General features: G+C 33.1%; 1 protein-coding gene across 2 annotated transcripts in view; it reads left to right on the forward strand.

The window, feature by feature from the left end:
• Positions 1-13,856, forward strand: part of LOC128993984 (uncharacterized) — a 36,758-nt gene that overhangs the window by 20,099 nt on the left and 2,803 nt on the right. The window contains exons 11-14 of one of the 2 annotated variants that reach the window (XM_054418145.1): positions 15-4,471; positions 5,825-6,534; positions 6,932-7,022; positions 10,932-11,004. In XM_054418145.1, coding sequence (XP_054274120.1) covers positions 15-4,471; positions 5,825-5,855 — 4,488 coding nt within the window. In that variant the 3' untranslated portion in view covers positions 5,856-6,534; positions 6,932-7,022; positions 10,932-11,004. The remainder of the gene's footprint in view (positions 1-14; positions 4,472-5,824; positions 6,535-6,931; positions 7,023-10,931; positions 11,005-13,856) is intronic. The other variant, XM_054418146.1, reaches the window with a different exon arrangement.

A 13,856-nucleotide genomic window follows, 5' to 3' on the forward strand; every position in this document is an offset into this window, starting at 1 on the left:
CTGTTATTTTGCAGGATTACAGTTTATTGGAATCAATATGGATAGACATTTCCAACTCGCCCCCTCCCACCAATCAACCTTGCCTCTCCTCCTCCCCTTCCACTTCTACATCTGGCAGCGCATCCTCAAAAGTCAGTGTTGGTGAAAACAGCCGTTCAATGGAAATTGATAATGCAATCCTCTCCAAAGTGAAAAAATCCCTTTTTAAATCTAAAGTAACCAAGAAGAACAAGCAAACAAAGACCAAAGTCAAGGAGAAAAAGAAGAAAAATAAACAGGATTTAGTCATAGACTTGTGTAAAGATAATGATGACATTTGTTCTGACATCACTCAAAACCCCTTGGAAAAAGTAAAGTTGTGTTTAAATTCTTCGTCAAAATCAGCCTTTAATAGTATTGATAATAATGTGCAATTGGAGGTTAATTCTACCGAAGAATCAAAATTAGGTTCCAAAATTGAAAAGAATCTTGTCAGGTTAGAACAAGGGTCCAAAATAAGTGATGAGAATCAGAAGGAATTTGAAGTTTCTAGTGTGTCAAAATTAAACTCAAGCTGTACTGAAAACAATATGGTCTTTGAAATTTCTAGTCAGTCAAAAACAAATTCAAACTGTAATGAGAATGAGATGGATTTTAAAGTTGCTGATGTATCAAAAACTTATTTAAATCGTAAATCTAAAAAATGTGATCAAGACACAACCGGGGAAATAATCAATAATGAATGTGAATTTACTAATACTACGTTAATAGAGGCTAAGTCTACATCAAATGATAAACCAGAATCAATTCAACCTGAAGATTCTAATCCTAAATCAACCGAAGAGAACCGAGAAGAAGATATACCTGTCTTGGAGCCAAGAGTGATGTCTGAGGAAGTAGAAGAAAGTAATGACAAGAAAAGTATTGAGTCTAAAGCCAGACCTGAGGAGTCGCATTCAGTTTCTGAGGCTGAAGAAGTAGATAAAGTAGAATCCTCGATAAACAAAATTATTATAAGCTGCAAAAACTTCTCTAGAATGGATTATATACATGAAGAGTTAGAAGAAAAGACAGAACAATTTTTGGACGGAGAACCAGGAGAACTGACATCTTTAATTGAAATAAGTGAAGATCCAATTTTTAAAACAGAAATCTTGAAAGAAGACAGTTTAGATTTTAAAGAGGATGATACAACCTCAGATAAATTGTTATTAAATCCAATGGAAGAAGACCAGCAGTCTAAAGAGACATGGAACAACGGTTTCGCTGTCAAGCCAGTACATGAACTCTCTACAGTAAATAACAATTGCATTAATTCTGAAATCAACTCTAGTTCTGTCTCTAAACCTGTCTTGACAAGAAGTGTTCATGAAGAAAGTAAAACATGCAATGAAAAACAGCCAAATAAGCCAGATAAAAACCATAAACCAGTTGCTTCAGAAGTAAGCAAAAGAGACAACTTAACATACAGTGTAGAAAAAGACACATTCAGTGCACAAAATTGTATTCAAGAACCAATTACAAGCAAGCAAAATACAAATAAAACTGAGATCAACCAAATTAGGCCTATTAAAACGTTTAGGGACGTTTATGGTCAACAACATCATGTTATTGTTCCAGAAAAACCATTTAGTGCTATCCACAAATTAAAAGTAGCAGAAAGTGTGTCTGTTCAAAGGAGAAATTCTAGCCAAGATTCGTCTGACGTTTCTTCTTCGTTGGAAGACATCCAAAAGAAAAATAACGTTTCTAATTTACCCGATAAATCATTTGTCACTAGAGAAGAGTCTTCATCATGTAAGGTCGAGAAAGATAATTTCCAAACGTTTTCTTCTTGTATGCAAACATCTGAGTCCACACACAAAGAAGTAAACAACCGTATCAAAGAGAAATGTGATAAAAATATTCAAGTTCCTTCAAACGCGTTTGGTTATGTAGTCGATAAACCAGATTTTATTGAGAGTTCAAATTGTCTAACATTACCAGATATTGACAAAACTAAAAAACAAGATGATAATATACAACCAGGTTTAAATACATGTCTGTTGCATAAAATATTAGGAGAAGAAGACTGTTTAAAAAGTGGTTGCCTACTAAAAAGCTCTGTTTCTGAACAATTCACTGATGATTTTAACAAGAGTAATCTCTCAGAAGTATGTTTAAAACAAGAGCTCGAAAACTCTACTGAGTTACCTGGTGAAAGTGTAACTCCTACAAATCCATCTCTATGGAATCCTTCAGCTGGCATAAAGGTTGAAAAAAATAGCAAAAACATCAGCAGTTTAGAGTGCACTGAGGGGATTCGCAAAACTTCTAGTGAATTTTTGGTCAGAAGTGTGACCGAAGCTTGCAACTTTAAAGAGCTGGATATTGCAAGTGAGTGTGACAACTTTACAGCTAGTTGTGAGTTTGAAAGTGATAATGAGGACAGAAATTTGGTCATTGACGAAGATATGGATTCCATAAAAGATCACAATGAAACTGAAGATGGACAATTCAACTATAGAATCGACTATGTGCATAACAATCTCAGCAATAACATTGCTAGTCCTGTTCGTCTAAACAACAACATACATGGTAATAAAGGGAACAACCAATTAGTGGATCAAAACATAGCAGGTAAATTACTAGATTCACAAGTAAAAACGAATCTGGAAAAAGTGCCTATAGTTAAAAATACAACAAAAGAAAATGAGCCAACAAAAAAAGAACTTGTTGGGAAACATAAGTTGCCTAAAATAGTAGAGAATAATATTAAAACTTCATACCTTCGTAATTCTTACATCACTGAAGCTTCTGTTGATTCAAGTATAAAGTATCGGCCGCTCGCAAGTAATGAAGTGTCACATACTGCAGGAAATAGCACACAGAATATTTCAAGCGGAGTATATTATGGAGGAGAAAGCTCAAGTGTTGTCTCTAAAAATTACACTACATCTAAAATTGTTAAACCATCCGGGGGTAATGTTAACCCCGCATGTAGAGTATACTCACCACACCGTATATCCCAAGTCAATGACCCTAATTGTGTTCGAATTAATAATAGAGATCCTAGACTTGGCCCTGTCAATATAAATAATAACACTTATGAAGTGCATTCCAATATAAATGTTCAACTAAATCATAACAACCAACGTAATAAAATTAAATCATTAAAAACTGTTGGTGCTACGAATCAACCAGTTTTTACTGCTGAAGTAGCCAAGTCTGGGTCTCCGAGGCTTCTTTCAAGCCCTGGCTGTTACGAAACATACACACAGTATGATATGGGAGGCAAAATATCTGTTCCTTCTAAAAAAAGCAGAGCATCCCCTGTTGAACGATACAATCTGAGAAATCCCATGACTAATGAGAAATACAAAAGTCAACATCTAGAGCCAGCTAAACCTCAAGAAAATTGCAGTAACAATTCACGCTCGAATATCGGAGTTTATGCTGAGATGACTAATTCCAAAGGCAACTCCAGCCCCTCATTCCTCAAGTACCCTAATGAGCATCAAACAATAAATACAGCAGAACCAGTTTATGAGACAGTAAATTTGAGAGATCCGTTGTGTTTAGTAAAGGGTAAAGAGGACCCGAGAGAAATGTATGATTTTGAATTCAATGTCTTTCCTATTGCCCAAGAAATTGAAATATGTTCAGGATCAGGTGATTGGATCTATCCCGTGTCCAGTGAGATCGGTCATCCAGACTGGCCTATTGCCATTGAACAGAGTGTGATTGACAGTTCTGCCTCTTATTCTCAACCGTCCGATCAATATACGTTCTCCTTGATGAAGGGTGATGAGGGATGTATCATCGCTGGATCAGATCAAAAATTTTATGCTCCTTTGGAATTGCAGCAGGTTGACAACAGGCATCCAAGTATTGTTGGGGAAAATGTTGACAAAGAAACTCTCAATTTGCACTTGAGAACTTTGGAAGCAGACAACAGTCTGTGTTGTTCCCAGCGAGAGTTCAAAGAGTTCTATCTCTCGCGAGATGTATCTCCTACGATTCCGGTCCCATTCCCCACGCAAGGCCGCACAGACATTTTGAACTCAACAGCCAGATGCCTGTGTGAACAATGTTCAGATAACCACCAGAAGCTTTTAAGCAATTACAATCTTCTTACTCATTACAGAAATTCCAAAATAAAACCACTAGGTGTGTTCACTAAATTGGACGAAGCGTCTTATTCAGAAAAAGATCCCAATGGAGAATTTGATAGCAGTTTACCGCTGAAAAAGAGGAAAACTTTGACCAATTCTAAAGCTAGTGAAGAGCTTCTGTTGCCGTCATATCCAAACACCCCGATGATCAGCATTGCACAGTTGGAGTTGACAGGCTACGAGCAAAGTAATCAAGTAATAGTTCCTAACCCGCAGAGCCAGTGGAGGGATGCAGTTAATTATAATCCTCTGAATTTGGTCCAACCGACAACAATGGAATCATTTGAGGGACAGACAAAAGGGAAGCGTAAAGCCAGCAAAAGAAGAAAAAGTTCAAGGTAGCATACTTATCTCACTGTATAAACATCACATTATTTCATTATTGTTGTTAATCGTTCACTGGATTGCCGTCAAAACTGAATGTCTTTTGAGCCAAACACTCATAAGTGTTCTATGTTAGCAATACGACTGCTATTTTACTTGTTGATGATACATTCTTTGAAAATGTTTGTGTATATAGATAGATGTTATGTTATAAACTGTTCACAATGTATCCAGTATGTTTTATCACTAGTGCAATTTATCTCAGAAACTGTGGGGTACAAATCTGTTTCAGTCGATATGAAGTTCCTTTCCTGTAAATTTCCAAATACTCATAAGTATATGAAGCAGCCGACTGATACCTACGTAAACAATATATTTATTTATTCAACTCTAGTCACTGTAAATATTTTATTTAGCTAAGATAAGATGTATCGTTGCTGTTTTTGGTACATTTTTATGGAAATGTAAATCTTTATGGACTATAATGTTAAGTTATTTTTTGAAATATGTTTTGCATCAAGAGACCATCTTAATACCCCTGACGTTAGTAAAAACTGAGCAAACATGTAGGTTGACTGTTGTTTTATCTATCTGTAATTTCTGGGAGAAACTTTTACCTAAAAGATTAAAAAATAAGATAAAACAAATAATAAAATACAATGATTTTGGTGTAAAAAAAATAAGAAGGAAAATCTACGGAGAGGTCAATGAAGTTGGAATGTATTCACTCTAAAACCTGAAGAAATATTTAAAGCAAGCTATCAGACAGGGAAAAAATAATTTTTTTACAACGATAACATTTTGAGACCTTTTAATATTTCAAGAAATGTTGATGCAGTTTGAAGAATTGAAGCATATCTGGATTCAGAAGAATTACCACCTCTAAATTGTGATTTGCAAAAAATTAAAATCTAACCAATTGTTACTGTCTTGTTTTACAGACAGCTTTATAAAAAAAATTTGATTTTTTAGTGAATTTCCCATATATTTATATAATTAGAAATAATCAATATTTGAAGAAATGTTGATACAGTTTGAAGACTTGAAGCATATCTGGATTCAGAAGAACTATCACCTGTAAATTGTTATTGAAAAATTTTTTAACCAAATGTTACTTTCTATTTTATATTGACAGCTTTATTTAAAAAAATTCCATGAATGCATTCTAATCACCATTCTATGGATTTGGAAATGGACCAGAAGAAACATATCCACTAATTATTTGCAGAATTTCAATAACAATATCCTTGATAAATTAAGAATAAATACCTAGCACCTCTCATGAAACCTGACCAAATCCTATTGAATGGACTACAGTTTTTGTTTTGTTTTATTTGTATAGATTTTAGATAAACTTTTAATTTCAGTATTATACTTCAACATTCACGGATACAGTAAGTTTTTTATGTATATTAATGAAAACAAGTCAATTAAAAAATTTTGAAGAGGAGAGAAAATGGTTCCATTACGGAGGACAATATACTCATGGAAACATCAAGAGCATTTTATAATACTTTGTAAACAAATTTTGCATTCAACCTTGAAACTTTATTTTGTTTAGTTAGCTTTTCATTAAATTATTAATACAACACAATTTCTAAATCAAAGTACCATACCATACAATTGCAGTTTTTGCATTCTTAAGTATTTGATTAATAAATCATTATTCCGTCACAACCAACTTTTGAACCATTAGTTCATTTTTTTAATACTCTGGAAATTACAAAACAGAAGATCGCAGGAATGGATTCTACAGGATTTGTCATTATATAAATGTAAATACAAGTGTGGATTGAAGATAGATAGTGATTTTTGGTCAACTTGCAAATTAATCCAATGAAAGATGGATCACAGAAACACTATTACTGTATTTGTTTGCTAAAATAGAAGCTGGAAACAATATTCAAGACAAAATCCTTAGTAAAAATTGGTTAAAAATACTATTTTACAATAACAAAATTATTTAATATAATGTAAAAACTAAAAAAAAAATTATTACATATTTTTTCTAAATATTAATATTTTAAATGCAAGTTAGACTATGATCAATTTAAGGACCTCATATAGCAATATTGAGGTAAGTGAAATCCTCATCTTTGCTAATATGACATTTAATTTTAAATTGCCTACCAAATCCTATTAAAAAATATTTTATGTTTAAACCGAAATACAAACTAAAAAAAAAGAGAGTTATAAAATTTCATTTCTATCCCATACAAACATATTTCTAACAATCTTTTATAATATTTCACCTGACCGATACATTTTAATTGAAATATAAATTCTTGATATAATAAGGAATTGTAGGTTAGTAAAAACTTGAAACAAATTGATACAAAAATTTTTTTCCATAGGTTTTTCTCAATTAAATGAAAAATTACCATTCTTGTAGCCTTATAATTACAGTTTTAAAAGTTCCAAGCCTATTTACATTCTTTTCTTACATTTTTTTCACAATCATAATGTTTTTTCAGAGCTTAAAAGTGGACTTCTGCAGGCGAAAGCGGTCACCTTTTTCCTAAATTTCAAAAGCAGGATCACTGATTTGGATGGACCCAAAAGCAGGTATAAAACTCTATAAAAAAGAAATGGTAAATCCAATTGAAATCTGAAGCTTGTCATTTTTATGTGTAACCATTTAATAAAAATGAACATGAACATAATAACATGAACTAGACCTAAAAAACAAGGTTCAGTTTTTACAATTGGATATAAGTATACTCGTGTTGGTTGGTCTATACATATACTCAGATACCATAACTATTAATTATCCAAGATATGGACGTAACTAGCTATACAGTAGAACCTCGCTAATCCGTCACCTACGGGAGTGGGAGCATGGTCGGAACAGCAAAAAGGTCGGATTATCAGAGGAACGCGATTATTGACATAAAAACGTTGTAAAACTGTATTTTGAACAGACCACGGATAACTGATAACACGGTTAATCCAATATGACATACAACATTTATTTCCAACTCATAAACTAAATGGACATTAATGTAATAATTTGCATATTACATCATAAAAATATAATTAGTAGGCTATTGCGCAATCATGACAGTTATGTTTTGTCATTACCCTTGGTTCAGTAATAAAAACTGTAACGTTTAAAATCACAGCTTTTTCAAACTTTTACTCAAACAAATTGCCAAACATTGTACAGCAAAATAAAGAACAGAACATTAGATAGTCTAGTAAGCTACTGCTAGTCATAGGCTACTGCTACGCTGTTTCAGGACAGAAGAATGTAATACAGTAAAAACATTAGATAAGGCATAAAAAAAGTATAAAATAATAGTAGCCTACTTATAGCATAACAATGACATAACTAGGTGTACAATGCAGTTGTCTGATTGCAATATTGAGCGGAGCCAGCATATTAATTCAATGTCAATAATATTGATATATTTGGTTCGCATTTTAAATAGTATGCCTATTTGCAGTAGGTATCCAAAGTCAATCATAAGTCAGGATTAAGTGAATGAATTGTCTACTTGCATGAACCATATTCTATGTTTCATCTGGTTCTCATAAATTAAATGTCTACTTGCAGTATCCAATGCCAATTATATATTTGGTTCGCATAAATGGAATGCCTATTTCCAGATTCTAAAGTCAATGGTACGTCTGGTTCACGTAGACGGATTGTTTACTTGTAGTATCCAAACTCAATGGTACATGTAAATGAATAGTCTACCTGCAGTATTCTAAATCAATGGTCCATTTATTTTGTTCACATAGTTTTTGTTCAAAAACGCCTAATTGCAGTATCCGTCAATGGTAGGCTTAGGCCTATCTGCTTCTTTTATATGGGATGTCTATGTGCAGTATTCAAAGTCAATGATACGTCAGGTTCACGTCATCAAATTGTCTAATTGCAGCGAAACTATGAGTCTTATATTTGGTTCACCTTAATGGAATTCCTATTTGTAGACTGCATTCTTATTTATATCCTGTATATCCTATCTATACTTCTCCACGCAACCACAGAAAACATACTACTATAACCGAGTATGTTTTCTGTGACGCAACATAGGCTTAGGCCTAATTAGTTCACTATTCATTGTTGTTAAAAAGAACAGAACGATTATACAATTAAATATAAACGGCATGATTTTAATAATTTAATATAGAACTGATTGTTAATCAATTCGTATTACATGCAATAGACTAATATGCTCTTTAGTATTCATCAGATTTTTTCTTTTGTACTGTATTTATAATGTGTTAGATTTGTTGACTAACATATGTTGAGGCTCTTGTTTACTTTTTAGTGTTAACTCGCAAATAATGCCATGGCGACCAATTAACCCATAAGGCCCATGTTAAATTTCTAAAAGTTTGCATTCATGTAGGGAAAAGTCCTATGGTCCGATTTGTACCATTTCAGATTTATACCTTCCCATGGTTGGGTACTATGACTGAGGTTAAATTTCGTGCAGATCGCTTCAGCCGTTCAGGAGGAGTATTTGTAAAACAAAAGCAGGAGTGTAGTATAAGAGCTTCGCTCAAAAACATCGCTTATTCTATTTTTTCTTAAGTTTTTTCTTCATCGCACCCATTCAACAAGCTGCCATGGTTACTAAACAGAAACACCCAATCACAGGCTTCTAAAGTTGTTATGATTACCAAATACCCAATCACAAAATATTGTGACATAGCAAGCGCACAGCAGACATATATGTTGTGTGTAGGCCTAAGGAGCAGACAGACGATTGTCAGTGCAAACGGATAGCTTGACCTTGAAGCTTTGATCGGCATTCCTTTGTTTTGCTTCCATTTTATTTTTGTCAAATGAACTGTGATTTTCCAAAAACAATAATGTGGGAACCTACTTAATATTAATAATGGGCAGACATGGTTAAATATACAACGAATTTCAACACATTAGACTAACAAAAAACACAATTTATAAAGTTTTCTTGGACAATGAGGTTATGTTAGTGGAAGCCTATTGTGTTGGCGGAACGGTCGGACCAAGCGAGGAGTCGGACCATCAGAGGTCGAATTAGAGAGGTTCTACTGTACTTACCGGAGTGGCCAATGATACCTTAAGAGGTACTTAGCCTTGCTCACTCACTGTATCCAGGTGTATCTTTCTTGAGCATCATTTTCATTCCTTCCCAATCTTCTAATGACTTTTTGTACTTGATCCCTCCATCTTAGCTTAGGTGGTCTTCTGCCTTCGGAGTTTGTATTAAGTATGTTCGTGGTGGAGTTTTGCTTTCTTCTCATAGTATGCCCAAACCATCTGAACTAGGAATGGGTCAGTTGTCCCCGGTTTATGGTTATTGTGCAGGCGCAGCAGTTGGTTAGGAAGCCATTAAAGGCTTATCAGATGTTTGTTTACGACTTCCATAATTTATTACTAGAGACTAGGGTAATGATGCAATAAAATACCCATTATCAGCAGTTCCGAACCCACTAATATTTTATCAGGACAATAACAATTTCGTCAAAGTCAATTTCTTCCAAGAACTTTTTGAGTCAGTAGTAGGGATATGCGAATAGTGATTTTTGGGTTCGAATTGAATACTTCATAATATTTTCTAATATGGAATATTACCGAGCGAATATTTATGTTATTATTATGGACTCCAAAGAGTTGTTTACATTAAACTGAGTTTTTTACTAAAGCATTGTACATTGGCTGTATTTTACTCAGTTCTAACTGCATGATAGGCTACTTGACGATTAACTCTGCCAGGAATGGGTTAATAGTCCTCCTAAATACTGAAAACTATTTGGTCCTCTATCTGCAAAAGATATCATCATCTGCTACTTGGACATCACATCTTCCTCACTTCATTAATTTTGTTTTCTTGTTATTAATTTTAGGCCTACTATTCCTGTTTCTTCAATTAATATTTCTAATTCTATAACTAATTCTCTAAGGTCATCCTTCTTATGTGACATTATAACCACGTTGTCAGCAAATGCTAAAATGTTAATTTCTCCCCCAATTTTGATGCCTTTGTCTGAGGATTTGGCTTTTTGTAGTGCTTCTTCTAGCTAGCTATACACGAGTATAGCTATAACTATGTAGCTATAGCTCATAACTAGCTAAACCAAAAAAATATCTAAACCAAGTGGGTAAGGTATTGATGAGATGCCTTGTTTAGCTTTTTTTTTATTATTTAAGACTGGTTGTCTATAAATCGAAGGCCATTTATAAAACACCAGTAAAAACTAAAAAGAATCAACATTCAAACAAAAGATAAAAGGAATTGACAGTATCCACTTTATTTGGTTTGATTGATATTTTGGAACGTAATATTATATGGTATTTTAGTTGTCAGTTTGTACTGGGGTTTTCAGGCCAAACTTTTAATTTAAAACCTAATATTATGAATAATTTATTCTACACAATAATGGTGTTTGTGTGTGAGAGTAAGTAACACAGATACAAGTTGTTTGTACTGTAATACAGTACTATGATTCCCACTGACTAATATTTTGGCCTTTTTACAGGTGACAAGGGAAACAGCCTTGCTCACTTTTTCTATGGAAATCTGCTCAACAGTACCCAGTAGAATGTTATCAGGTAATTAAATTTGTTTGCGCTTCCAACCTATGTATTATATTTTTTTAATATTATATAGGTATCTCATGATTAATACTACTAGTGTACCTGTTGCTCGAATTCGAGCAATTGCTAAGTGTTACATGCGTTATTTCTATTTTAAAACTAACAACAGTCATAATTTCTGATGACTTTAAAAGATTTGACTCAAAGATTATGGAAATACTCAAGATGTACATAACAGATCGATATAATCAACATTTCTTGTAAATATCTAATCATTTTTCAAAACCTGATTTTGTTTTTTAGTGTTTTCTACAAACAGCCTTACTTATAGCCGCATTAGGTTGTCCATAATAACGATTATAAATTCTAAAAAAAAACATTATTTCTATATCTTCTCCTTGGTGGTGTTCTATGACTTTCCTATGTTTCCATAGTTTGCAAATGGGCTCTTTCAATGATTATTAAGAAATGCAGCACAGTGTTAATTCAGTTTTCTTTTTAGTATATCAAATTATCCAGGCTCTCTCACTTTTTTCCATTGTAATATTTACGCCAACCCAAATTCAAATAGTAAATATTTCATTTCAACCAAGTCAGTAAATAATGTTTGTAGCAAACTGTTAAATTAGCAAACTTATTGACTTTTAACAACATGCTCTTCTTCTCACTTTTAATTTCTGACAACAGCTGGAGTTTCATAACAATGTTTGTTTCCTACGTTAATCTTATGGAGAAATACAAAACTTTAAAGGGCCCCAGGGCCTCACTCTCTAATTATGTCCCAAAAAAGAAAGTTTCCTGCACAACTTCACGATACGCTCTTTCCAATGACACCAAAAAACATGTCAATCGGTTCAGTAGTTTCGGAGGAGTAATTGTCACAAAAAACCTGCTTGCATATTAAATAAGTACAGAATAGATGTTTATTATTGGTCTGTATTAAATGCTATTAAACATTTTTATTTTAATGTTTTTGAGGCGTTTGTGTAGCCACGAGACGTAGGAATTGGCTAACTCAGGAACTCGCTAACTCGGTCGTGTGTTGGAACTGGCTAACTCAGGAACCGGCTAACCGTCTCAGTCAGGAATTGGCTAACTCCGGAACCCGCTAACTCGATTTTGTCTCGCGGCGGAATTCGCTAACTCTGGAAGTCGCTAACCCGGCAGCGCCCACTGCACGGAGCGTTGCCAACCTTGTACGGCGAAATAATCGTACACTGCCGTATTTCAAAATGTCAGTATCAATGAAGATGCAGTAAATGTTATTTTTTTGCTATACATTCTACTTTTAACAGCTAACTAGCCCAAAGTAATTAAAATGCAATTAAAAAAATCATGAAAAGAGGTTTTTTTATTTAACTGTGCAACGGCCAAGGAAATGAAATGAAATGTCTTTATTGCCTTTAACATGATATAAAATGCATTGCAATTGTCAAAATAACTTAAATAATAAAATAAGTTTGTGATTTAGATCGTATATAAATGCCATAAGTATTATAAGAAAATAATATGAAAACATTGAACATTCAGTTTAATTGGTACCAACTAAACAATTAAACCTCTACGAAACTAAGCCAAAATACACGGAAGTTCTGAAACACAGTAAACAAATATATCCTAATGTCGTAATGAACAAAAACCATTAATTAATACAATCATCAACCATCGTAACTTTCATAACTACAGTAATTCATAGATTTAAAATTAAAGGTTCGTCGTTGAATCGTTCAACCATAGATATAACATGGTTCAACTTACGTGTAATAATATGACATAGACTACGTTTCATATCAATTTATAGAACAGCTGTAGGTCTAAATCTAGGCCTAATAGTTTAAACCAAAGCATTGTAGGCCTATTAGTAAATAGTTGCCTAGTTCTAAAATGAGTTGAAATTTTTAGTAATAATGTTACATATTTTAAAACAGTTTTTAGATTGTACACCTAAGCCCCACTAGTATAAATAACAGGAGAAGATATAATATTCTTATATTAAAACGTGACAGGGTTATTTTAATTCACGATTCTTAATCAACGACTTGACGGATGTTCATGATTTTAGTGTTGGGATTCCTTTATATTGCTTTTACAATCGAAATAAACTACACCAAGCCATGCTCGGTTCCCCGTTTCCCGGTAGTGAGCCACTCAATATACAATAGCTTTGTTGTTGGATAAGATCAGGTAATTTTAGCTATGGCCACCATTCATAAAAATGGTAACAAACAAGAACGCCTGGGTCCATTTAGAACCATAAAAACTGCAGACTTTAGACGTAAAATTAATATTAATTAAGAGGATTACCCGGGTTCTACACTAATAGCCTACGATAACATAAATTTACAAATTGTATTTATGAATAGACAAATTTTTAATGCAATCCATGAATACATTACCACTTTATAATGTATTGATCAATATTTATTTAAATTCAATAGCTCTATTTAAAAAGATATTAGCACTACAATGTATTTATGTAATGACGTTTAACGTGTAAATTTTATCGGGAAGGTAATCCTCAAAATTCTAGGCATACAAAGTCTACGGCAATTACTGAAGATATTTTTAAATGTCTGTTTGTTGGTTGCATCGAATAGGATAGACTATTACAATACTGCTTCAATTTTTGTTAATAGATTATATGTTTCCTAACAACATAATGTAAGAACATTTAAATTCCTTTTCTTGACTAAAGTAAAGACGCAAATATTGTAATACATTGTTAACGTTTTTGATTTGCGTTATTATTAATTAATGTACCTAGGTAAATCATGTGCCTGATATAGAAAAATACCGAAACTATTTTTATTTGTTTACCAATACTATGATTCGGAAATATTTCGGTAATAATACAGAAATATTAAGAA

Source organism: Macrosteles quadrilineatus, unplaced genomic scaffold, assembly GCF_028750875.1.
Source record: "Macrosteles quadrilineatus isolate MER2022 unplaced genomic scaffold, UCM_ALF_1.0 Scaffold_5__1_contigs__length_97177068, whole genome shotgun sequence".
Classification (NCBI taxonomy): Eukaryota; Metazoa; Arthropoda; class Insecta; order Hemiptera; family Cicadellidae; genus Macrosteles; species Macrosteles quadrilineatus.